Source organism: Crocuta crocuta, unplaced genomic scaffold (genome assembly GCF_008692635.1).
Source record: "Crocuta crocuta isolate KB4526 unplaced genomic scaffold, BGI_CrCroc_1.0 scaffold36, whole genome shotgun sequence".
Classification (NCBI taxonomy): domain Eukaryota; kingdom Metazoa; phylum Chordata; class Mammalia; order Carnivora; family Hyaenidae; genus Crocuta; species Crocuta crocuta.
Window position 1 is genome coordinate 14,722,503 of NW_027532203.1, and position 27,080 is coordinate 14,749,582.

The 27,080-nt window shown below is 44.6% G+C and overlaps 1 protein-coding gene across 3 annotated transcripts; it reads left to right on the forward strand.

The window, feature by feature from the left end:
* The first annotated feature begins 257 nt into the window (after positions 1 to 257).
* On the forward strand, positions 258 to 27,080 carry MRO (maestro). Of its 3 annotated transcripts, none has more exons than XM_077777603.1 (8): positions 258 to 306; positions 4,887 to 5,016; positions 15,517 to 15,619; positions 17,040 to 17,186; positions 18,494 to 18,676; positions 21,449 to 21,604; positions 22,681 to 22,788; positions 25,151 to 27,080. In XM_077777603.1, the coding sequence occupies exons 3-8, from the start codon at positions 15,521 to 15,523 to the stop codon at positions 25,277 to 25,279; spliced, it is 822 nt and encodes a 273-aa protein (XP_077633729.1). In that variant the 5' UTR covers positions 258 to 306; positions 4,887 to 5,016; positions 15,517 to 15,520; the 3' UTR covers positions 25,280 to 27,080. The 3 variants fall into 3 exon arrangements, with proteins under 3 accessions (XP_077633729.1, XP_077633730.1, XP_077633731.1); XM_077777604.1 differs by lacking the exons at positions 258 to 306; positions 25,151 to 27,080 and adding exons at positions 4,695 to 4,799; positions 23,137 to 23,456; XM_077777605.1 differs by lacking the exons at positions 258 to 306; positions 18,494 to 18,676 and adding an exon at positions 4,695 to 4,799.

Sequence of the window (27,080 nt, forward strand, 5' to 3'; positions counted from 1 at the left end):
TAGCTTTCTCACCGGGCCCTTGCAAAATAGGAAACTAATGTGGGAATTTTCAGAGTTTGCAAACCTGCATGAAATGTATCTGTAGCAATTATCAGGGGTAGATAGCCTAAAAAGGTCTTATTATCTATTTCCGTCTTGTGATAAAACTCTAATTCACTCCATGTTTCATCCTCAAGGACAAAATGCAGTTTGGCCGGCCCCAGGCTCCTTTAAAGGACGGTGATGTTCCTGGGATTAGTTACATTCATCTTCTATCCGGATGAGTGTGGAGGAGGCAGGCGCGGAGCTCCTCACTGCCTGGATCAGGTAAGGTAGCACGGGGCATTTTCCGCATTCAAGCGATTCTCTTAAACACTGTAGTTCAACACAGTTCATTGATTGCTATAGATTTAACCAGTTAGGTTGAAAGAGTTTATAGGCATTGATGATAATTTTTTAGAAGTAGGGGTATGAGTGATGGTGTGGGTGTAATTAATATGTCAGATAGGATAAGTGTTAAGCTTGAACTTTTTGTAAAACCTTCACTGGCAAGAGGGTGCCTGGGTGGCTCAGTCGGTTAAAGCATCTGACTTTGGCTCAGGTCATGATCTCATGGTTTGTGAGTTCGAGCCCCACGTTGGGTGAGCTCAACCCCTGCCTCAGGGAGCACGAGCCCCGCTTCTGGTGGTGAGCCTTTCTTCAGGTGAGCCTCACTTCTCTCTCTCTCTCTCTCTCCCTCTCTCTCTGCCCCTCACTCATTTGCACCCTCTCTCTCTCAAAAAAAAAAAAACCAAAAACCCTTTATTGACATTTATTTTATGCTGAATGTACTCCTGGCCCATAAGTTTTTTGTTTTTATCAGTTTCTTCTGGGATATCTTTTTCTTCAGTGCAGTAATCTGTTCTTTCTCAGTAAGGATCATCTCAGTGCAGCAGGAGGAGTTTAACCTGACCCTGAGCTCTGTAAATCCGGAGGCACATTTTTCGGGCCTTGTCCACCTGGATGAGCTCAATGATCAATGAATCAATATCTAACTTCTTAAGTTCAGCATTACTCACTGTATTTTTCAGCAAGGGTAGTACTATTTTGGGGCCACTGACCTGTGTCTAGTCTGAACTCCACACCATAGTCACGATGGAGTGGCACGCATTGCTTCTGTAAAGTGACACCTTTCAGGGACTTAGTGACTTTTCAGATACTTTCGATCGTCTGGGCTGTTTCATGGCTGTTCTCAAAGTGAACACAGAGATTTGAACCTCTTGATTTGCGTGATTGGTCAAGGTTTTCTGGGTCAAGAGAGTAGAGAACCATTTCCAGAGATCATCTCAGGCTACCTAAGGAGGAGTTGTAACTTATTCTTACATTCCGGTATTGATAATGACCGTCAAGTAATAAAATCAGGAAAAAGAAAGGCAGGACAGCCAGTCAGTTAGACGAGGAAACAACTGACAGTAACTTTCTGTCCCAGAGTCTGTCAAACTGGAGAGCCTTCATTCCACTCACCCCACCTGGCTATCACCAGGCTCCCGCTTCCTTGTGCTAGATGGTATTTGAAGCCAACAAATAAACTCGGTGCTTCTCCCTCTGGCACTTACTTTATGCAAAGATGTGCAAAATGACCATGGCTTTTTCTAAGAAAACAGACAAATACACAGTAGAATGGGAAGCACACAGTGCTGAAGGTTGAGGAGAGCCAGCTCTGGGCTCTGCCACTGCTGCTGGCGACTTCTGGAAGAGTCTGGGAAGCACGAGGCTCCCTGATGCATCCGGGTCATCCACCTGGGCTCCCAAAGCCGTGCTGCACCTGCCTCCTGGAACGCTTTTCTTCTCTGTCTTCCTCTGCTGAGCTCTGTTTCTGGTAAGCCCGGGGACGGATGCTCCTTCCTTTGTGAAGGGTATCTTGATGGACTGCCCCCTGACTCCATGCTCCTTGTGGGCTCCTCTCTCTGGACTCATGAGACCATGTCTCAGCTCCTCTCTCTCCTCTCTCCTGGAGAGCACAGTCTGAGTATTGTGTCACCTGGCGAGCACTGTGCCTTGTGGTAAGTAAGATATCAACAAACACGTGAAGAATGAACAACGATTGAATGAGAAGTTGGTATTCCCAATCTGTGACTGAGCAGGCAGACGATTTTATTTCTTTTTTGGAGGGGAAAATCAGGACAGGGTTTGGCCTAGACCCGGAGGGATTTCCTAAAAGAAGAGGAGAGGGAGGAAATGAGAAACCCTCCCTTTTAGGTAAGTTTCCTGCCTAGACAATGCTCCAATCGCAGGAGGAAGGGCCTCTGAAAATGCTCACACTGGAGAAAAGCCATTTGATCGGTGACTATTTGTTCTCATTTCCTGAGTCTAAAGCGAAAGTGAGCTGTTGATTGATTTAGTGCTGCCTGTTGCCCTTTTCATCAGTAATGCAGACGAAGTAATTATACTTTTTGATTTTTTTACTTACATCAGCCCCACTAATGTACTTTTGCAGATAAGGAAATATTAATTAAGAATGAAAATTGGGTCATCAAACAATAAAATTAAATAATGATGGTGTGTGAAGGACAACATGTCATCAGTGTATCAATATTGCAATCAAACTATCAAAGAAACTCCCTAATTCCCAGAAGAATTGTGCTGCGACCCAAGGCCACTTTAGGAGAAGCCTAGCCCTGTCGGGCTCCACATCTTAATGTGGCTGCTCCCCAAGTCTGTGCTGTGTCTGGAACTCTGTGGGGCCATTGGCTGTGCCCACCCCTTTGTAGGAAGTGTTTGATAGAGTTGGAGTTGGATCACTAAGTTTCCTAGGCACGAGTTTGGATTCTGTCCCTGATCTTCTCTGTGGTTTTAAGCCAAACCGGGAGAGCTTATCTGCACTTTAATTTTCCCATTTGGCAAATGAAGAAGGCACTATTTCTCTGTCAAATATTTTAAAACCTGAATACAGAAGAAACTTTAAACATAAGGGGTCATATGTAGTATCGGCTGTGTTCCTGCCCTTGCAGCGGGTAATTCAGTCCCGGGTCCCCAGTGAGATTTGGCAGGGATTTCCCTTCTCCAGCCGCCTCTGTTGCCTCACTTAGTTTTATCTGCTTTCTGGTCCTTCTAAGCACTATATGGATTAGCTCAGCATAAGAAAATGTCCTCTCAAGTCTCATTCCCAGTTCTGGCAGATAACTGAACTCTGGCTTTAAGGAAGGATGATGGCTAACTTGGAAGAATTAAACTTGCCCATCTTTCTCATGTGTGTGTTAATGTATATCCATCCTTGTGGTGTCTCCCACTTTCAGACATAAGGGGGCATCTCTTCCCTCCTCTCCCTCCTCCTCTGTGCCCCGGACCACCCACCCGCGTAGGTTTCTTTTTGTTTTTGTTTCTGCCTCTTCCTCTTCCACTTTCCACCACCTGCAAGACCCAAGCCTCCCTTGCAACTGCTTTCAAACGTGCCCAGACTCTATTCTATTCTAAAAAGCACGCAAGAAAACCGGAACGCCTTTGCGTGACCTTGCTGTCTCTCTTCTAGTCTATTTATTGCCTTCCTATTGCAGCAAGACATCTCAATTTCCTCTCTCCACGTAGCCCCATAGCCCTGTGGTCTGGCTTGCCTTCTCTGTCACTGTTGAAACTGCATTCTCAGAGGTCACCACGCATGCCCGGTGGACCCAGTCCAGAGAGGGTTTTGTGTTAGCTTCATTCTTCTTGTTTTCTCAAGGGCATCGCTTTTCCTTCTCTCCACTTTTTCTTTCAACCTTCCGCTCTGACGTACTTCTTTGGTTACATCGTCTGCGTATGTCCTAATTGGATTTCCCAAGCTTGCCCACTGCGTAGCATGGTGGCTAAGAGTCTAAGTTGTGACATTAGCCTGCCTGTGGCTGAACTCTAACTCTGCCACCAATTAATTGCATGACATTTGGCAAGATTGTGTCTCTGGGCCTTGGTTTCCCCATCCTTAGTACGGGGGTCATAATAGGAGTACTTAGGTTTGTTGTAAGAATCAAGTGAGATGGTCTGTGTAATAGTCACCTCAATGTCTGGCACAGAGAAATAGCCAATAAACATTTATTAGCATAACAATGGACACCTAAAGCTTTGAAAATGTAACTTTTTTCTTTTAGTTTTTTTTAGTTTTTTTTCTTCGTTCTTTTATTACCCACCTTGGCAAACACAAGGCCAGACAATAAATAATTATTGATAAACAGATTTCTGGGAAGTCCAGGGAAGGAGGAACGGGAGGGGGAGGGGAGGCTGTCAAATTTGCAAGTACTATTATTCCCAGTTTTTTGTTTGTTTTGTTTTAGCAATAAATCAACAGTTTGGTTGAGAGTTTAAACCGGTCCTTTCAGGACCGATGGTGTTTGTTGAGCGGAAAGGGGCGTCAGCGTGAGAGCCCTAGCTGTCGGTGCACCAATCAGTCACAAAGGAGCTGCTTGGCCTGGAACACAGTGTCCCATCCTTAGATTAAATGCGGCTCTAACAGCATTAGGGAAGGCAGGCCTGCAGCTGCAGCTGTGTGCGAGCCTGGAATCCGCCCATTGGGTGATGCTGCCATCTAGTGGCGTCACGGGGGAAACCGCTCTGGGCAGAGCCCTTTCGTTTGGTGCAGGGGAAGAGCCCAGAACTGCAGTCCTTTCTTTACAAAGTGTGGGTGAGACTCGGAATGAGGGAAGAAAACGGGGCAAGCACAGCCAGGGGAAGGGGGAACAACATCTCAGCACAGTTTGGGAAAGTAAAGGACACAAGTGATGCTTGCAACGCCTAGGAACAATCCCGTCGGTATTCGGGGGCAATTCCCTCCCCCACCCCAATACCATCATCTAAACTTCAGTTTTCTCCCTGTGAGTCTCCATTTCCGACACTCGGTGCTGACCCGTTGTCCTGAACAGATCCTGTTTCACCGTCCCATTTCCCTTCTGCTATGTTAGGAATTCAGGGCTGGGAAAATCGAGCCGAGTCATCCCACCTGGCGACCACCCCGGAACAGCGGAGCTCAGAGTAGCCCCCGGGACTGCGCTCTGGCCGCACCTGCCGCACTTGACCACGTGACCGCCGCAGGTAAGGCCCGCTGCGGCCGGGGTCACTCAGACAGCCGCGGGAAGAGGTCTCTCTGGGTTCCCCGGGCCTTTCTGGAACGCCATTCGGGTCCCTGGCATTCTCTTTGTAAAAGTGAAGTGGGCAGTGTTGACCATGAAGCCAATCTTTTTTTCTTTTCACAAACTGTCAATCTCATCTATGACGAATAGGTAGACTGTAGATCATTATATCAAGTCATCAAAGAGCTTTGGGAAGGGAGGGGACTGAAGACGAGACATTGGTGCTTCACACCGAGGTGTGGACACAGCGTGTCCTTAGCTGGCGAGCACGCAGAGCGCAGTCTGGGAGCCGGACGCAGGCTTAGCGCACAGTGATGGGAAGTAGTGATGCTGACGCTGGAGCTCCGCTCTGCCACGTGGAGCTATTTGATATGCGTTGTTTACATTACCCTAAACTCCATTTCCCTCTTTTCTAACGTGGACATAATTAAACCAACTTCTCAAGATTACTGTGGAGATTAAATCAAATATGGGGAAAGCCTCTCATTTGAAAGATTGGGACTGGAGAGCTCATGGAAGAAGCTTATTACAGCAGAGAATCAGAAAAGATGATGCGCGTCTCAAATATTTCACCTTAAAATATAGCATTTCCCAGTCTTTAATGTAGGGCCATCGTCTTTTCTTTGAATCTGGATCCGCCAGCTGGCGGGTTTTGAGCTGTTTTGCATAAGGCACACGCATAATGCTTCTTCTGTGAGTTCTGGTTTTGGTTTCTTGCAGTAGAATGGGAGCTTAAGGACACCAGGGGAGACACGTGTAAAGTCACTCCTGCGCAGCGATTCAAATTCCAATCATTGTTCCGCTAAGACTCTTTGCAAACGTTTACTGTCCACACCGATTCTAAGTTCCTGTTGTTGAATCTTTCCGAAATGTTCCATTTTGCTTTCGGAGAAATAACTTCCTTTCTTTGTGTATTCTTATTTCATCAATGTCTATAATATTTCAGTGTCACCGTTACCAAAGCAAGCACAGCTGTCAGAAACTGGTTCTTGGTAAGCTTGTCAGGGCCAGTGGAGCAGAAGTTAGGAGTGAGCACCGGCAGCCACAAGCATTGGTTGGGCCTGGAGAATACAGTTAACCTGGCAGGTTAAACAGCGCCTCCTGCAGTCTATACAGAGTATTAAATATCGTGCCCAGCATACACAGTGCCCAATAAATGGTATCTATTAATATCATTATTATCATTAATGGGGTCAGTGTTGGGAGGATTGTTAGAAATCTAACAGTTTCTTCCCCTTGTTTTACAGAAATGATCGAAGTATTTTGTAATTTTGGCCTTTATAATATACCTTTTGGTTTCACTAAGTTCAAGGATTATTGACCATAAACCTCATATTTTGAGTCAGAAGAATTTAAATATACAGAAGTTATCTGGGAGTCAGCCTAAAATACAAAGCGTTTTCTTTTTCTTTTTTTTTTAAGTTTATTTATTTATTTTTGAGAGAGAGGAAGGGGCAGAGGGAGAGGGAGAGAGATACTCCCACGCAGGTTCCGCAACAGCTCCGAGCCCGATGCGGGGCTCAGTCCCACAAACCGTGAGATCACGATCTGAGGAAAATCAAGAGTCAGACACTCAACAGACCAATCCCCACCCCAGGCGCCCCACAAAGCAGTTTTCTGCATCACCCTAAATCTGTGTGTGTGCAGGAAGACCAGGTGACATCACAACGTGGCCATGAAGACAAGCTCCAGGGTCTCAGGAACAGCAAAAACCAGGGGACAGGGCATTAGCATGCACAGGGAGGACTTCCCGGAAGAAGAGGAATGGGCTGAAGAAAGCACACAGGGATACAGGAAGCTACAAGCAGAGCCATGCTGTTGGCTTCAAAGCAGCCAGGTGGCCTCCCAGGCCCAGTCCCACTGGCCTAGGCACCTGTGCTGACCCAGCCAGCCCGCCAGAAAACCCTAATTCCTCACAGCAAAGTGTGGGGGGTGACTGGGCTTGCAGATGGAGTTAGAGCACCCAAGAAATCTCTGAATCCGGGGCGCCTGGGTGGCTCAGTCGGTTCAGTGTCTAATGTCAGCTCAGGTCATGACCTCACGGCCCGGGAGTTTCAGCCCCGCGGCAGGCTCCTTGCTGACGGCTCAGAGCCTGGAACCTGCTTCGGATTCTGTGTCTCCCTCTCTCTCTGCCCCTCCCCTGCTCACACTCCGTCTCTCTCGCCTTCAAAAATAAACAAACATTTTAAAAAAATCTCTGAATCCATATACATACTATGTTTATTCACAGTCTGTTTAAAATGCTCCTCTCTGCCATCCAGCATTGCAACAGATGGAAATTATTCTTTTGTTTGATTGGATTGGGTGTAAAGGACTTATGTGTTGGGAAGGAGACCGGAGGGACATGACGGGCAGGAAGGAGTGCATGTGGATGGTGGCAGCTGTAGACTCAAGAGCCGCAGAGCTCCAGGTGGGGAGGTTGGGGACCCCAAAGTCACTTTTATGTTGTTTTCTTTTCTAAGGAAACTTTTAAAGAAAAGTATACAAATCATAGCCTGCGCAGCTCGGTATGATTTTAATTCTATTGTGAAAATAATTCAGTGTGCTTCATGAACATATGTGGTCAATGCCTTGCTCCCTGCGAAGACACCAACACTCTCCTGCCTCTTATACCCTCTTGGCCCCCAGCTGCTCTTCTGATTTCTGGGGTCTCTCGTGAGGTGTGCGGTATGCCAGTTCTGGGGTGATTTATGTTCTATTGTAGAGAACATACCAGTGTGTGTACCATCACACAGTGTAAAAAACCCAGTGCCCAGGCCCTGCACACGCTGGGATTCTGATCCAGTAATTCTGGACGAGGCCTGGAGTTTTTAACAAGCACTTCAGGGGATTCTAATGTCAGAGACCCAACCAACACTGTGGGAAATACTTCACTCTTCCTGCACCAGAGATCAAGATGGGTCCTGATAACCTGTGAGCCTGAACTAGATCACAGTTTTTATCTCGTAATGGGGAGGTAGGGAGGCAGGATGGGCTTGCTAGCAGAGGTGGTAAGGTAGGGGTGGGGTCCTGCATGTTTTTCTTTCTTTTTAAAAATTTTTAACATTTATTTATTTTTGAGAGAAAGAGGGACAGAGCATGAGTGGAGGAGGGGCAGAGAGAGAGGGAGACACAGAATCTGAAGCAGGCTCCAGGCTCCGAGCTCTCAGCACAGAGCCTGACGCGGGGCTCAAACTCACGAACTGCGAGATCATGACCTGAGCCAAAGCCGACACTCAACCGACTGAGCCACCCAGGCACCCCTCCTGCATGTTTTTCTAACCACATACTGAATCCACCATGAAGAGCACTCACGTACTTGGCACTGCTTGAGAGCCTTCCATGACCTTAGGTTCTAGACATGCCTATTAAGAAATGATAGGGGGGCACCTGGGTGTCTCAGTCTGTTAAGCATCCAACTCCTGATTTTGGCTCAGGTCATTTTCTCTCCATTCCTGAGTTCAAGCCCCACATCGGGCACTGGGCTGATAGCGTGGAGCCTGCTTAAGATTCGCACTCTCCCTTTCTCTCTGTCCCTCCCTCGCTTGTGCTCTCTCTCTCTCTCAAAATAAATAAACTATACATATATACAAAAAGATGTGACAGGTCTGGATGCTTGGCTTCTGAAGGCTGCAGGTGTCTGGTTGGCTAAAAGCCTTACCTGCTATGCTACTTCTACAAGAGAAGTCAGCACAATGACCAGGGAGTCAGGTTTGCTTTCCTTCTCAGCAGAGAAAAGTTTCAGGCGTGATTTCCTTCTGCCCCAGAACCAGACACACCAGCTGTTTTATAACGAGGCTTGTGCCCTCCTGAGTGAGCAGCCCTCAGCTTGAGGACCTTTGCTTCTTTTAAGCTCCCCCTGCCCACGGTCAGACGCTTGTTAGCTCTGATCTGGGGCATTCGGCCCAAGGGGTGGCAGGTTCTAGTGAAACAGAAGGTTATGTGCAGAAAACCACCAAAGGGAAAAAACAAGCATGTTTTGTCGCAGTGTGAATTTTTAAATCCTTTCATTCTGGAGAAGACTGGCTGAGTAATGCTATAGTCTCTTTCTCTGAATGAAGTGGTGTTCAAGGTGTGGTCCCCAGACCCGCAGCCCCCCAGCGTCACCTGGGCTTGTTAGGAATGTAGATTTGAGCCTGGGTGGCTCAGTTGGTTAAGCATCTGACTCGATGTCGGTTCAGGTCACGATCCCACAGTTCTTGAGATTAAGCCCCGCATCCAACTCTGCGCTGGCAGCGTGGAGCCTGCTTGGGACTGTCTCTCTCTCTCCCTCTACACTTCCCCTGCTCCTGCTCTCTCTTTCTCACTCAAAATAAATAAGTCAACTTAAATAAAAAGAAATGTAGGTTTGGGGTCCTCCTTCAGATGTACAGTATCAGGAACTCTGAGGATCCGGTCTGGGAATCTGTGTTCTAACAAGTCTTCCATGTGTGATTCGCACACATGCACGTTCAGGTGTGAGAACCGCTGGGTTCATGTAATATAAAGCTTATGCAAATGTCTTTATTCAAAGACAATATTGCTAATCGGTGGGGTGATTTTTTTTTCTGAGCTTTTATTTGAGATCCCCATTGCAGTAGTGAGGGGAGGTCTGTTGACCAGAGATGTGGAAGAAATAGAGACTAGGGGCTGGAGGTGAAGAGGTGTTTCCATGGATCTCTCCAGTGTCTTCTGACCAGGAGAGCATTACAGAAACCAGCAGGGGCCGAGGGGGAGAGATGGTGGAGAAACCAAATCCTCACGCACTTCAGGTCAGAGTCAAATGTTCCGAAGCACAGCTGTTTAACACGGCTGGGTTTTGTCAGCCGCCTGTGTTTAAATAAGTTTGCAATTCAAGTACAGTAGGTAGGGTGGCCAATATGTCCAGGTTTGCCCAGGACTTTCCTGGTCTTAGCATTTAAAATCCCATGTTCCAGGAAACCCCTCAGGTCCAGGCTCAGTGTGTGTTTTTTCCACACTACCAGTCAGTTCTCCAATTCTCAGCAGATACTGACCAGGTGTCTTAGAATTCAATGCGATTCTGATATTATCTCCTTAGGGACAGAGTCACATCCCCAGGTTAGGGGCTCAGCCCAAGGTTGTCCCCTCTCCCTTTACTTTAGATGCCAGTTGCAAGTATGGGGTATCACCTGTGCTTGTGACCAACCAGTATATATTGGATGTTCCCACATGCCCCTCCTTGGGTTTGATGAATTTGCTAGAATGGCTCACAGAACTCAGAGAAACATTTTACTTACTGAATCATCCATCAGTTTATTTAACTCAGGAAAAGCCAGATGTAAGATGCAAATGGTGATGTTATGGGGCAAGGACATAGAGCTTCTATGCCCTCTCTGAGTGTGCAGCTCTTCCCAAATCTCCACGTGTTCAACAGCCCAGAAGCTCTCTGAACTCCCCGCCTTTGGATTTTTGTAGAGGCCTCATTTTACCATGATTAAATCACCATGATTGAATAATCGGTAATTTGTTGTTGAATTCCATCTCCAGCCTCCTTGGCCTCCCTAGAGAAGGGGGTGGGACTGAAGTTTCCAACCCTCCACTTCCCTTGGCAACCAGCTTTATCCTTTGGTGAGAAAGGGCTTTCTGAAAGTAGCCTCGTTAACATGACAAAAGATGCCTCCATCACTGTAACCACTTAGGAAATTCCAAGGGTTCCAGGAGCTTTCTGCCAGGAATGGGGACAAAGGCCAAATATATATTTATTATAGATCACAATACTGCAGGGCAAACCAAGGTGACTGGTCACTCGTCGCCCTAGCTCAGTGACTGCCCATTGGAATCACTCCGTGAGTTTTAAAAATTACTGATGCCTGAGTTGGTGATAGACTCGGTCTCTGGTACAGCCAGTGCATTAGGAGATTCAAAGTTCCCCAGGTGATTTTATTGCACCTGGGGTGGAGAACCCCTGCGGCACTTACGTTTTATTTCTCCCACTAAAAAAAATTTTTTTTAAACCAAAACAAAAATCAATGGCTCTGATGAAGTTAGACTCCTACCACATACCATATGCAAAAATGGACTCAAAATGGATCAACAATCTAAACAGAAGAGCTAAAACTATAAAAATCTTGGAAGAAAACAGGGTTAAGTCTTCATGACTCTGGATCTGGCAATAGATTCTTACATCACTAAAAGCATGAGGAGCAACAGCCATGGAAATAGATAAATTAGACTTTGTCAAAATTGAAAATGATGGTGCATCAAAAGACCTTGTTGAGAAAATGAAGACAACCTTCAGAGTGGGACAAAAATACTTGTTAATTGCATATCTGATGAAGGCCCAGGATCCAGAATATATTAAGAAATCTAGGGGCGCCTGGGTGGCTCAGTGGGGTAAGCGTCCCACTTCGGCTCAGGTCATGATCTCGTGGTTCATGGGTTCAAGTCCTTTGTTGGGCGGGCTCTGTGCTGACAGCTCAGCGCCTGGAGCTTGCTTCGGGTTCTGTGTCTCCTTCTCTCTCTGTACCTCCCCCCCACACTCTGTCTTTCTCCCTCAAAAATAAATAAGCATTAAAAAAAAAAACCTGACAACTCAAAAACAAGCAACCCATATAAAAAACAGGCAAAAATTTGAATAGACATTGTTCTGGAAAAGATAATGAAATCACCAACAAGTGCATAAAATGAAGCCATTAGTCATTAGGGAAGTGCTATCAAACCCACGTGGACATGCCACTTCACACCTGCTAGGATGGAAATGATGATGATGATAATGATAATAATAATCAACTGGAAAATAACAGCTGGTGATGTGGAGAAATTGGAACCCATGCACATCACTGGTAGAAATGTAAAATGGCGCAGGCACTGTGGAAAACAGCTTGGGGGTTCCTCAAAAAGTTAAGCATTGAATTACCATATGACTCAGCAATTCCACTCCTACGTATAGACCCAGAAGAACTGAAGGCAGATACTCAAACATATACTTGTACACCAGTGTTGATAGCAGTGCTGTTCACAATAATTAGGAGGTGAATACAACCCAAGTGTCTATCAGCAATGATATGAATGGATCAACAAACGTGGTATATCCATCTAGGCATACCTCTAAGATATTGTGGGTCAGGTTTCAGAACACTGCGATAAAGCGAATATCACAATAAAGTAAGTCAAATGAATTTTTTGGATTCCCAGTGCATATAAAAATTGTGTTTACACTATACTGTAGTCTGTTAAGTGTGCAATAGCATTATGTCTAACAAAATGCACATATTAATTAAAAAGATACTTTATTGGTAAGAAATGCTAACCATCATCTGTGTTTTCAGCAAGTCATAATCACTGATCATAGGTCACCAGAAGGAATATAGTAATAATGAAAACATTTGGGATATTGCAAGAATCACCAAATACGACACAGAGACACGAAGTGAACAAATACTATTGGAAAAATGGTGCCACTAGAGTTCCTTGACACAGGGTTGTCACAAGTCTTCAATTTATAAAAAACGCAGTATCTGTGAACTGCAGTAAAGCAAAGTGCAATAAACTGAGGTATGCCTGGAATGGACTATTACGTAGACGTAAGAAGGAATGACATGCCAATAAATGCTATTAAATGGATGAACCTCAGAAACATTTATACCAAAAGAGAAAAAGCTAGACACAAAAAGTTACAGTATTGTATGATTCTATATAAAATACCCAGAATAGGTAAATCCATAGGGACAGAAGGTATAAAAACAGTTTCCAGGGGCTGCAAGGGAGGGCAGCATGGGGAATGACTTCATCATGGGAATGGGGTTTTCTTTTTGGGGTGACGAGAAAGTTTTAGGACTAGATAGAGGTGGTGGTTGTACAACATTGTTAAAATAGTTAATTGTATGTTACATGGATTTCACCTCTCTAAAAAAACACAACAGTTCACTCTTAAGTACAAAATACAATTGAAACTGATCTCTTTAGCAGTCAACATCCTGCACAGCTGGCCTTTAACTACTTTCTGTTGCCTTCTCTTTTGCACTCTCCTATTTTAACTGTTTTTACCACTACTGCCATGACACTAACTACGCGGAACCCCTCTGCAATCCCAATGTGTCAAACATGCTCCTGCCTCTCCTTTATTTTTATTTCTTTGTGTTTTTTGCTGTTAATTTTGGACTTTGTTAACCAACTTTATAAAGTATTTTTTGCCAGATTCATTATTGTTATATTGGTTTTTTAAAGTTTATTTATTTATTGAGAGAGAGAGAGAGAGAGGAAGGAGCAGAGAGAGAGAGGGAGAGAGAGGGTCCCAAGCAGGCTCTGCACTGTCAGCGCAGAACACGATGTGGAGCTCCGTCTCCTGAACCATGAGATCATGATCTGAGCCAAAATCAAGAGTCGGACACTTAACCGACTGAGCCACGCAGGCACCCCTTACATATATATGTATTTATTTAAGTTTTTTTAAATTTACTTATTTAAAATATAATTTATTGTCCAGTTAGCTAACATACAGTGTATACAGTGTGCCCTTGGCTTCGGGAGTAGATTCCCATGATCCATCGCTTACATAAACACCCAGGGCTCATCCCAACCAGTGCCCTCCTCAATGTCCATCACCCATTTCCCCCACCCCCCCACTCCCATATTGTTTTTTAATTGAAATATAATTAACATACAATGTTATATTAGTTTCAGTATGCAACACAGTCACTTGACAATTGTATACATTGCTCGGTGCTCAGCACGAACGTAAGCGTCGTCACCACGTCTCATATGCCATCATTACAGTACTACTGATGTATTCCGTGTGCTGTGTGCCTCGCCTCTAAAGCCCAGCCACATGCAGTGGGGGTCTTTACCAGCTGTTCCAGCCCACAGCCTTCTCTTGACTCCTGTGGCTCATAACTTTACGTCTTGGCCCTCAAAGTGTGGTCCTCGTACCAGGAACAATGGCGCCCCCCCAGGAGATTATAAGAAAGGCAGCATCTGAAACCTTCACTGAGTGAATCTGCGTTTCAACAAGATCCTCTCCTGATTCTAGTGCACATTAAAGTCTGAGAAGCACTGGTTTATACTAGTTCAGACTAGTTTATACTGTTTATACTAGTACACCTCAAATCAGGCTGTAGATCAGAATCACTTTGTGAGCTATATTTATTATATATATATATTTCTTTATTATATATATAATGCTTATTTTTGAGAGGGAAAGAGCAAAAATGTGAGTGGGCAGAGGAGCAGAGGGGGGGGACAGAGGATCTGAAGCAGGCTCCTTGCTGACAGCAGTGAGCCTGATGTGTGGCTCGAACTCACGAACCATGAGGTCATGACCTGAGCTTAAGTCAGACACTTGACTGAGTCACCCAGCTACCCCTACAATATATTTTTTAAATAATATATACCCATGGTAAAATTACAAATATTGTAGCTATAAAAAAAAGTATGAATAAGTAAGTCTTCTTCCTACCCTATTTGCTCATTTTTCTACCNCCTTTCTCCTGTTCTTTTAACACAAACAGTAGCATACTGATTTTCACCTTTCACTCAATAGCATGTTTTGGAAGTCATTTTAGCATAGGTAGATCTGCCCAATATTCTTTTTCTCCCTTCCAAAAAATGATGTCTATTAACATATATTACCTACATAGATTTTTCTTTTAAGTGTTTTATAGTGTTTTTTGCCCAATATTCTTTTAAATGACTGCATAGTAGTTACCCTGTAGTTGTATAGCTGTAATATATATGTGTAACTTATTTATGAAATAGTTACAACTATTAAAGGACATTACATTACCAAGGTCATTCATTACAAAGTGGTAGTGTGTATCCTGTGTTTATGTGTTTGAAAGTCTGATGGATCAGTGTATCGGCAGGATGCAAGGGTCACTGAAAGATACGTACATTTCAAAATTGTAAGAGATGATATCCAGATCCCCTCTAAAATGCAGTACCAAGGTACATTCTTGAGGAAACTTTTTTTTTTAATGTTTATTTATTTTTGAGGGACAAAGAGAGACAGAGCATGAGTCGGGGGAGGGGCAGAGAGAGAGAGGGAGAAACGGAAACCGAAGCAGGTTCCAGGCTCTGAGCTGTCAGCACAGAGCCCAACATGAGGCTCGCACTCACAAATGGTAAAATCATGACCTGAGCTGAAGCCAGATGCTTAACTGACTGAGCCACCCAGGCGTCCTTTGGGAAACTTTAAAAAACACAAAGTTTCAGGCTATTTCTTACTTTAACTCGTGAGGATCTGTGCGGGGCCAGAGTCGTTATTTCATCTCTTTGGAGATTCTGATACGAGGGGGCTCTGGGATGGAATGGGAACCAGGAGACAGCCCATCGGGATGCTTCCGCTGCATTTCTTCCTGCTCTTTATCTTTCCATGGGACTGTCCCATCTCCTCAGCAAGGGGATTGGTTCCTGAGGACAAGCCTCGGGGATGTTACTTCTGTGTCCTTACCCTGGCATAGTGCTTTGTATGGCATTGCCTGTTGAGGACAAGTCTTGGAGGAGTGTGTGTGGCTCGTATGACAATTCTTGGTGTTTTTTCTTTTAGTCCCATGGACCAAACACAGAGAAGAATCCTGAGCCAGCCCCTGCCGATCCCCCCCGCCCCACCTAAGAAGAAAAGGACGTCTATGGTGTCTTTCTTTTCCAAGGTCTGTCACCACAGGTTGTACGCAGACGTCCCTCCCCACCAGCCACTTTGTAAAGTGTGCTCGCCTGGTCTGAATTAGTTCCAGCGGCTCCGCTGATGCTCCTGCTGACAAAACGCTTGATGACATTTCTTATAACTCTGCAGAATGTTTGCAGGAGAACAAGATGAGCTGGGAAGAATTTAGCTTGCTGCACACTTAATGATAATAAAAATATAGAATGCAGTGCAATCAATATTGAGAAATAGCGATGAAACTTGGTGATCAGCAAAATACCCAATAGGGCTGTGGGTCCAGCCTCTAGCCCCTTGCTACTAAGGCTTTTTCTTGGATCTTGTCTGGATCTTGCATTGTCCTTGGCTCTGACTCCAGCACATGTCGCTACGTGTGTGAGGCATAGAACACTGGGGCCTTCCTGGAGTGGGAATCGTACGTTCGCTTAGAGTTTCATCCTTGAAGTGGATTCCTGTGTCAACCATACAGTGTTCCCCAATTTGCATTATTTATGCATTTCTTTTCCTCATCTTTTTTTAATTTTTTTTTAATGTTTTATTTATTTCTAGGAGAGAGAGAGACAGTGTGAGCAGGGGAGGGTCAGAGAGAGAGGGAGTCACAGACTGAAACAGGCTCCAGGCTCTGAGCTGGCAGTCAGCACAGAGCCCGATGCGGGGCCCGAACCCATGAACCGTGAGATCATGACCTAAGCGAAAGTCGGACACTTAACCGACTAAGCCACCCAGGTGCCCCTTCTTTTCCTCATCTTAATTGCTCAGATGCATGCATTCTGGGGATGGGACATCCCTCAGGTGCCCTGAAATGTTGGTAGATGTGCTTTGCTAGCTGAGTCAAGTGCTGTTGAGAGGCTGAGGGGGATGAGTGCCGAGCACGAACCCTTGGACTTAGTGGGGCCGTCATCCTGATCCCAGAAGGTTCAAGGGATCATGGAGAGAGGAATCAGAGAAAACCAGTATAGACATATCTTTCAAAGTGTTCAGCTCTGAAGTACAGCAGAATAATGGGAAGAGCTGGAGGAGAAAGAAGGGTCAGGGAAACTCTTTCCTTTGAGATGGAAGCAGTACGGCATTCCTTGTCCCATGGAGGGTCCCTGTTCTCAGCTCACAGCAATTGTCCAAAGCCCCCTTTCTTCTGAGCTCTAGCGCACCCTCAGTGGTGCTAGGGCACCTGCCACAATCCCCCCAACCTACCTCAACACCAGCCCTGCATTATTTTTCTCTGCCTATGTCCTCTTTCGTCCATTTTCTTCACTGTGTAGATCACACTAATATATTTCCAGCAAAAATCAGGACAAAGAAGGGCTAAATCGAGCAGGCAACACAGATTTTCTTTACAGGGAGGGCTTGGGCTAGGGTGGGTCTGACTCTGAACATTCTCCAAATCAATACACTTTTGGCTTACTACCCAGGTCTCTTGGACACTGAGTCTCCAGAAGCAGGAGCCTCTGAAGAACGTGGTTTTCATCTTGGCAGAAAGAGCCCAGGACCCCAATGCTAAAAAGCGTCACATGGCAATGAGAGGCCTGGGAGCGATGGCCTCAGAGACCCCTGACAAGGTAGGAGAAGATGGCGCCCAGCCAACTTGATGGCCTGAAGTCCCCAGTCATGGGAGATGGCACCTCATGTACTGATTACCTACTGCTGTGTGACAGATCACCGCGCACCTGGCGGTCATCATCTTGCAGTTTCCTTGGGTCAGGAGTTTAGGCACAGCTTACCCGGGTCCTCCGCTCAAGATCTCATGCGGCTATAGTCAAGGTGGGCCAGACTGCATTTCTGTCTGACGTTTGGGCTCCTCATCCAAGCTTGTGTGGCTGTTGGAAGAATTCAGTCCCTTCCAGTTGTAGGATCAAGGTCCCTGCCTTCTTGCTGGCTGGCCACCTCAGCTCCTGAGGCTGTCCTCTCACTGTCTGTGAGCTTACTTCTCCAAGGCCAGCAGGAAAGCCTCTAGCACCCATGACTTCTAGGATGGAATCCCACGTAATGTAACGTAACCATGGGAATGACATCCCGTCATCATTGTTATAGTCTGTAGGCTGGAAGCAAGTCACTGGTTCCTTCCACACTCAAGGGAAGGAGATTGTACAAGGGTGTGACTCATTTGCAGTTATTGGAGGGTTGTCACACCTCAGTACTATCAGCCTTGGGAAACAGGGCTGCAGATGGGATTAACACATACCTGGACATCGCCCTCTTGGGCGAGTTTAATTTATTTTTGAATAATTATGCTTGTTTGGTAGGTGTTTTCCCCACCTCTGCCTTTAGCATCTATCAACTTCCGTGACCATTCTATCTCATGCTCTATAAAAGTACCCACTATGCTCTGGATGCCTAGGTCACCCAGCCCATGCCACTCCTTGATGTGCCTTTGCTGGCCTCGTCTGCTCAAAGGCCAAGCTCCAGATCGCTCTTTCTGTTCTTCTTCCAAGACTGAGCTGACTCTTGGGTCAGGTTAATGGAAGCATTTGTACTGCAATAAGAGTTGTGGCTGCTCTTTTTAAAAAAAATTTTTTAAACATTTATTCATTTTTGAGAGACAGAGAGAGACAGAGCTCCAGCGGGAAAGGAGCAGAGAGAGAGGGAGACACAGAGTCTGAAGCAGGCTCCACGCTCTGAGCTGTCAGTACAGAGCCCGATGTGGGGCTCGAACTTACTGACTGTGAGATCATGACCTGAACTGAAGTCAGACACTTAACTGACTGAGCCACCCAGATGCCCCAGAGTTGTGGCTGTTCCTGAAAAAACCATGCTCTCAGTCCAAGTCCTTGGTTATTGGAAGATTAGAAGTGGGATTGCTTTTCAACTCACTGGGAGCAATTCCTAGATTACTAGACTATTAATGCTTTTCAAACCTTGATAACAGGTGAAAAAATATAAGAAAATTGTCCTAGACTTGCTGGTGCATGGACTGTATGACCCTGTGAGTGCTGACGTCATCCATGAGAGTGTGAAGACTCTGACCATCATCCTGGGCAAGTTCCAGGGGAAAAGTTTGGGCTCTTTCTTCATAGACATCACTCTTCAGACCAGGACTTTACTAGATGATGTAAGCGAGACAATTCAGATTTCTGGGTTATTGAAGCCGAAGTGGGATTAGAAACGTGAGCCCTGGGTATGTCGCTCAGAGAACATGGTCGCTATTATTAACTTATTAATTAAGAAACCATATTAAGAGACTAGTATTGTACTAGGGGTTAAGGAAGACATATAAAGAAGTATAGCATTCCATCACTACCCCTTGAGGAGTTTTTGTTCCTGTGGAGGAATGAATATATGCCCGTGAGGATAGAGTTGATGATAGCACTGCCAACATGTATTCGGTGCTCTCTTATGAATGTGACGATAACCATAGTCAGCCGTTAGCGAGCCCTGACAGTGTGCCAGGCATGGAGCTTGGCAATTTTCGTGGGTTATCTCCGATAATCTTCTTAATAGCCCTGTGAGGTAGGCACCATTAATATCTTCATTTTATAAACATGGAAAACACGGCACAGAGAGGTTAGGTAACTTGCCCAAGGTTCACAGAGCCAGCAAGTGGATATTAAACCAGGCCCTCTGATTACATGAACTGTGCTCTTCATGGCCAGGTGACAAGGTAGATTAAGCAGAAAGTACACTGTTTAGTCTGGAACTGTGGGTATTCTGAGATACTGCAGTTAACTCTCTCTCCCTCTCTCTCTCTCTCTGTCTGTCTCTCTCTCTCTCACTCCAACAGAAAGATAGTACCTGTAGAACAGGAAACAGACCTTTTATTTACTCACAGAGCACTTTGCAAAAGCTCCCACACCTAACACTCCAGATGAACCTGCACCACATGACAGGAAGAAAAATCTTGAAATTATGAAATTTAAAGTTTATATAGCAGCTTCTGGCACATTCGCCTTTCCTCCCACTAGGAGAGACAGAAAGATGGAGAGACCTTTGCTCTGGAATGTAAACCAGTTATCTCTGGGAAAGGAAGGTCTCTACTTTACTTCCCTGGAATGTAAACAGATACCTCCGGGGAGATGTCTCTAAATCTCTCTGGAGGTGCTATCTTAATTTCAGGACTTGTGCATCATGCAATCATTTTTTTAATACCCAAGTTGGCCATAATTTTTTTAAAGTTCACGTATTTATTTTGAGAGAGAGAGAGAGAGAGAATGCATAAGCAGGGGAGGGGCAGAGAGAGAGGCGGGAGAGAGAGGATCTCAAGCAGGCTCCACACTGTCAGCGCAAAAGCCTGACGCGGGGCTCGAACTCACAAACTGTGAGATAATGACCTGAGCCAAGATCCAGAATTAGACACTTAACTGACTAAGCCACCCAGGTGCCCCCCATCTTGACTGTAATTTTTTATCAGAAAGCCCTGGATGTGTAGAAACCTAGAAATACTCATGGAGAGTTGTTTCCTGATCATTTATATCTAGACTACCACTCTTGTCTACCTGCCTTATGCCAGGAGTGTGTGCGTTCTCATCAGATGATTGTCAGGCCCCTAGAGGACAAGGCACCCATCTTACATGTCTTGTACATCTTACAGCATTAGGGTAGTGTTGAATTGAATTACACACACACACACACACACACACACCTGGTAGAACAGTGAAGAAAGTACAACACTAAAGCAATTTCTGTAAGTGTCACACATGCTATTTTTTAATACTTCATGAAATGATCAGTGGTCATTGATCTTGCTGAGTGTCTGTGACCCCCCAGTTCTATGTGCTTCTTGTCCCTGAAGAGGCCCAGCTCAGCCCTGTTCCCTCTGGTTTACCTGGAGCTTCCATGGGACTAGGTAACATTGATATAACATCCCTTTGCCAACAGCCAGGAGACTGTGTACCTCCCTGATTCTTTGTCATCTGACAGTGTGACTTCTGAGCAAGTCACGGGAATGTCCTGAACTTTGGTCTCCTCATTGAGAAAAGGGAGATACTTGGACTAGACTGATCATCTTGGAGAGCAAGAAAGGACTGAACTCACTGACATAGTCCCAGGCCAAGAAAGGACTGAACCCAGTGACACACCTCTGGGGACAAATCAGCCAACTGAACTAAAAGCAGGGAGAGGTGGCAGGGTGGCAGAGAAGACACGCACTTGTTATTTCTCCTACAGGAGGGGGAAACTCAGACCAAAAGCAAAGAGAGATGCCCTTGCAGAAGCACTGGGAATAATCAACAGGAGATGGGTTGAATGAATTACAATGCAGCCACCCCAAAATTCCTTTAGGTAGCAACATGGAAAGGGTTCCCAGATAGATTGTTTGGTGAAAAATCAAGGTACATAACAGTGGCATGGTGTGCTTCCATTTGTGTAAAAATGTGACGAGGGACTATGTAATGTATATTTTATTCTGGTTTTTTCCTAATTTTCTGGAGGGCTACACACAAAATTTATAGCTTTGTTCATTCATGGGAGGGAAAATTAGTGGCAGGCAGAAAGGGCTAGGAAGGTGACTTACTTTATATACTATAAATATACTTTATATATATATTTATATAGTTATATATATATAACTATTTGGTTATTTTGAATTTTGAACCATATAAATGTATTCTACTGGCAAAACATTAACTAATAAAGAAAGGAGCTGGGAAGCTGGAATTAGCATAGAGATCCCCCAGTCTCGTCTTGTCTGCCAGAGAAGACGCTCACTGAGGACCCAACCTGTCTCCTCTCTGTCCCTCATCTCAGCCAGCTAAACGCTTTAGACTGAATCTGGTGACCCACCTCCTACCATGCAACAAAGATTGATGGCTGTGTTGTTCTCTGATGCTCTCTCTTTTTTTTTTAGTAATGACCTGGGCTTTGTTGTTTTCTTTACTGGGACCCACAGGAGAATGACAACTTGAGATATTCAGCCTTTATCCTCTTTGGGCAATTGGCGGACTTCGTTGGGCGGAAATGGAAGAAATTTTTCACCAGTCAGGTTAAGCAGACCCAAGATTCCCTCCTGATACATTTACAGGACAGAAACCCCCAGGTGGCCAAGGTAAGTCTGTGATTCTCCAACCAAGTGCATGAAAGCTTTGTGTCATTCATCAAGGGGGCTGTGGTGCTGCCCTGTTGGGATGCTAGATCCTGTGTACCCACCAGTTGAGTTACACTGTACTCGCTTGGGCCAGTGTGTCCATGTGAATCCTTGAAAGGCGTGTGCTCAGTGAATCATCCCTCTCTGAGCCAGAGTGCTGTTTTCCAGGGTGCCTCGCTGGCTCAGTGAGTGGAGTATGCAACTCTTGATCTCAGGGTCATGAGTTCAAGCCCCACGTTGGGTGTAGAGACTACTTAAAAATAAAATATTTTTTTTAAAAAAGTGTTATTTTCCATTTGCTGCTCTCCCACCTGCCCAGTAGCAACACCTGTCAATGCTAGATAAACTCACGTTAGTGGAGAGTGGGGGCAGAGAGGCACAGGTTTAGTCTCCGGGTTAGTAGCCCCCATAACAACGATATTAATTCAGGCCAATTAGCTTCTCTCGCTGTACCTAGTATAGATTTTCCACCCCTGGCTTCTCACCCCCTGTAGAGTTTTTGTTTTATTCTTGGAGAAAATATGTCCTAACAAGGTTGGATCAACTTCAGGCCTGCTTTGGAATGGGGGAGTGTTTCAAAACCACTGGGGGCAAAAGTTTCCTCCAAACACTTGTCTTCTTTAACATGGGAGAGATAGAGACAGAGAGAGATATCAAACTTAGGAATCCAGAACTACTTTTGATGGGACAATAAGGGCTGTGGTAAACTATAAAGTTATGTTTTCCCCACCAGCCCCAAAATATACACATGGCCGCTTTATAAGCAAAATCCTTCAAGGCTGATGTCTTCTATCCAAGTAGACAGGCTCTTAACCAGGCTCGACCCTGCTTAGCTTCTGAGATCAGACGAAACGGGGCATGTTCTGGGTGGTATGGCCTGGTTAACAAGATAAGGTTGAGGTCTTTGAACTTTTTTAGAAGTTACTTTAATACCCTCCGTAGCCCCCAGACCATGGATTAGGTACAGTGCTCTTCCTTGCTTGGATTATAGAACTCTAATGTTTTTGACAATAAGATGGTAATACTATTTTTCTCAGGCTTGCAAAACAACATTTCGAGCCTGTTCTCCATATCTGAAAGAAAGGAAGGAATACAGCTTCCAGAGTGAAGAAGATCAAAGGAACCCTAAACTCAGCCGGCAGCTGGTGAGTTAGAGAGGGTAGCAGAGAATTCTCCCAGAGGTCCCTGCCCTCCTGGTGTCAACCCGGAAGGCAGACAGTCACACGAGGGAGTCACTCCCCATAAAATGATCAGGCCAATTACGTTTCAGTTGTAACTGACCCATCATGCAACGTCAGTGACAAAACGCCCAGAGGATTATGCACAAAATCTATTGGCACTTCCGCTTTAGATCGTTAGGCAATGATCCGATCTCTGAGAATCTGAAGTTTGATCATCTTCAGGCTCTGTGCTTGACAACTTTCTACTCCTTCTAGAGTCAAGGAGGTGTACTGAATCCATCCCTCACGTGCACTTTTGCTGATTTCTTTCAGAGCCACTATCATCCAGAGCTCCTGCAGTTCCTCTATGCAAATAAGATTCTGTAAACACAGAGCAGCAGGGAAATTGTTCCAGTGAGCACCTTGCAGGAGGGCTGAGAGTCCCCCTCTTTTAACTCTTCCGGATGCTTCTGCCTGCCTCTTGTGATTGTAATAGAAAACGATGCTGGGAGAACAATTGATCGCAATTGCATGGAATTGTATAATTATATCCCAAGCAAACTCTAAATTGCTTCTATATATCTCATTTTCTCCCCATACACATTTGATGAGAAGGTACACGCTTTCTTTAAAACATTTAAAGTATATGTAGATTCAGTGCTTATTTCTCAGCTTTTTCCTTCTTATCTCTGTCACCTCTCTTTTATTTTTAATTTTATTTTTAATTTCTGAGCCTTAGGAGAGTATTACCTGAAGTATTTTTTTAATCTGCTACTGACACTTTGTTATTGATACCTTTTGTTGGCAAGATCTATTTAACGTTGGCCAAGGGACCCAGAAAGGGGTTTGGAGGGTATCTTTAGCTTCTCCTAATCTTCAGCGGTCTTTGCCTCCTGATCATCCCAAACATGAATTAATAAAGAGAAAAAAAGATCTATAAAGCATGGGTTAAAAAACCACTGGCTAGTAGTAATGTATGGAATAATAAGGAACATTTGTTGAGAACATTTGTTGGACCCTAAGCACTTTGCAAGTATTATTTCATACTCACACAGCCCTATGAGAAAGGTACTGTTATTATCTTTTTTTTATAAGTGGGAAAAATAAGGCACAGGGAAATTAAGTAGCTTGCCCAAGGTGACCCAGTGAATGGATGGAGCCAGAATTCAAATCTGTATGGACAGAATTCTGGAACATGTATTTAATCACAGTGTGATTCTGTCTCAATATGGAATAATTAACAGATGGTTAGAAATAAAACAAACAAAACAAAACCAAAACATATTTGAAAAAACTCCCTCAGCTGCTGCTCAGTTGAACTCAGTTAACTTTTGCTTTTATATGTACTAAGCACACATTTTTATTAATTAAATTTGTGATCTAAGTGTATATTTTGACTTGTCGCCTCTTGGCTAATTATGTCAATTTTGGTGATCAATTCCAGTCCTATGAGGGATCACATGGCTCTTGTAAAAAGTTTCAAGAAAAATCTCGCAGCCCCTCTAACATTCCCTCTGACCAGTTTGCCTCCCAATCTTCTCCTATAGAAATTCTGGTATTACCACTGAGCTTGGCCTTCAGAACATACTGGACAACTCTGTCCAGTTTGGGAAATGGAAAATGTAAGACGGTAATAAATGCTGCAGAAGGGTCTTGATGTCATTCTGCAAACCAGGAATGCCATCTTCTGCTCCAGCTCTCCAGAGTCAGGGTCTCGTAACACAGAGGCGGGCTGAGGTGTCTCCAGGAGAGGCAGGACATGGCAGATGGCAGAAGGGGAGTTGGAGCTACGCACGAATGGGTTTTCTGTCTCCCTGTTTTGAAGCTGGGGTACATGACCTGGGAGCTCTTGGGAGTGACACAGGCCCAGGGAGTGACATAGGCCCAGGAGCAGGAGGGATGGCTCTCAGCTGAGAGCCTTCTCCCTTCCCAGATGTTGGCCTGTTTGTAACTATATTGCAAGGTCTGTTCAGAATTTGATGCAGTGATCAGTAGCGGCCTGAGAAATAAATACATTTTGCTAACAACGCAAAAAGGTGGAAGTAGAGTGAGGCAGGCAGGGTATGTGCTGGAGAGCAGAACCATCTATGTCCTTAATGCCCCTTAGTTGATTAAAATTGTGGAAGATGCTGTTGAGTTGACTTTCAGATTTGTGGTTGACTGTTCCTCTGGTGGGCCTCCAAAGAATCATGCCTCCTGATATTCACACCCCATGTAGACCTCTCCCCCTGAATCTGGGCTGGCTTTGTGACCCGCTTTCCCCATTAGGATGTGCTGAAAATAACCACTGTACCAATTTTAAGCTACTTTTTAAGAGCTTCCTTTTTTGTGCTCCGGGTGAAGCCAGCTGCCATGTAAGAAGTCAGATTACCAGGAACAAAGAAGAATGTCTGAGATCATCATTTTGGAGGGAAAAACCAAGCTAACCACATGCGATGCCATGTGGAGGAGAGCTGAGGAACTCAACCTACCATGAAGTCTGAGGTCCAGACATATGATACAAGTTGGCCGTTCCAGCCAGTCCCCAGGTGTTCAAGCCACCCCACCTGATGCCACGTGGCAAAGAGATGAGCTATCTCCACGAAGCCCATCCCAAATTGCAGAATCGTAAGCAAGTTAATCAAATCATTGTTGTTTTAACTCACTAACTTTTGGAATAGTTTCTCTCTCAGCAATAAGTAACCAAAAGCAATTCCTTATCATTCATTTGTCTTTTGGCCAGTTTTGTTTTGCTCTTGATAAGTCCTCTTCGAGCTTAAACTACATTTCTAGAAGGTAATCATGGAGTTCCATGGTGAAAGCAGGGATGCCTTGCTTTTGTACCACAAGCCATGCCTGTTTGCCTTTTTGTATCTCACCGTATGTATCACAGCACCTAGCACATAGCAGATGATCAAGAAATATTTGCTGAATGACTAAATAGTTCCAAATTATAGTGGGAAGAGAGTCCAAACTAGTTTGCTATTCTGGGCTCTCAGCCATGGGTTCACACTCTTCCCTTCCAGCTTTTTCTTCTGTTACTTTTTTTCTTTAGCCAAGATTTGCTCCTCTCTCTTCTCTAAACACTTCTTGGTCTCTTATACTCCTTCGCCTTTGCTCAGTCTATTCCTTTTGCTTCAAATTCCCTCCCTTGCCTAGCCATGCATACTTATACACACACACACAGACACACACACACACATACACACACACACACTTCATATGTATATCTTATGCCTCCTCTAAGACTGATCAATGCCTGATCCCCTCAATCAGATGTGAGTTCAGCTCAAATCTCTGAACTCCCAGAACATTCTAACAATCTTAGCCACTTGACATGTTTTATCTCATTTGCAAAGTTTTACCTACATGTCTTTTCACCCCGTTAGATTGAAGCTGTGGAAGAAAGGATCCGATCGTGTATAGCTTTGTAACTGTCACATGACCTCAAAGGCACCCAGGAGGTGCTTAGTAATTAAATGTTGATTGGGGAGAAAAAAGTCAGAAAGTTATCTGAAGCTGCTACTCTTTCAGAGAAGCCCATTTTGACAAATAAGGGGCCTCATTTCTCTCCTCATAACCAAACTGCAGGTTCCCTTTATGCTTATATCTTTAAAGTATCCCTTTTGCCATAAGATGCCTATTAATTTGCCAGTCTAGAGGTAATGCTTTGACATTTCTTATTTTTAAACACTAGGTATAGAACAGTTGAGTGAATTAAAGGAAGAAAAAGGAATGTTCTAGTACCATCACGCTAAGTGGTCAAGGGAGAGGTATGCATAAAACTTGGTCCCTGCTTTCAGGTTGTTCACGACACGGATCTTTCTTAAAGGGATGGAGAAAGGAGAGGAAGGATAAGGAAGTTGAGAATCTAACAGGTGATCGGTACCCGTACTCAGTGTCAACAGAATCCAGTGGAATTCCAGTCCATAGAGTAATTAATGCTTCACACGAGTGAATAAAAAACACACGGGTGTGTTGTATAAAGAGAGAAAGAGTAGCTGTGTAGGACAGCTAGCAGATAGTGCTAGAAATAAGGCAGATACGTATCTGTGCTTTTCTGCATTTTCCAAGTTTTCTGCAATAAGCCATGCATTACTTTTGTAATTCCAGAACACATGCAAAAACGCTCTTTCAAATAAAAATGAAATGCTTATTGGTGTGTATTGTGGTCTGTTTTGGAAAGACTGGGATGGTTATTGCTCATTCTCAATAGGTATGTGTTTACCTTTGGCCTTTTGTGTCATTTTTGTTTTAGCCTATTGATAACAAATAAAATGGCTTATGGTTGATTATCA

What these genes read in the sequence shown, in the direction of transcription:
- MRO (XM_077777603.1), top strand. Translation starts at nt 15,521, where the DNA reads ATGGACCAAACACAGAGAAGAATCCTGAGCCAGCCCCTGCCGATCCCC. An exon ending in TGGTGTCTTTCTTTTCCAAG is followed by an intron (nt 15,620 to 17,039) that starts GTCTGTCACCAC and finishes CTTACTACCCAG; the next exon opens with GTCTCTTGGACACTGAGTCT. An exon ending in CCTCAGAGACCCCTGACAAG is followed by an intron (nt 17,187 to 18,493) that starts GTAGGAGAAGAT and finishes CCTTGATAACAG; the next exon opens with GTGAAAAAATATAAGAAAAT.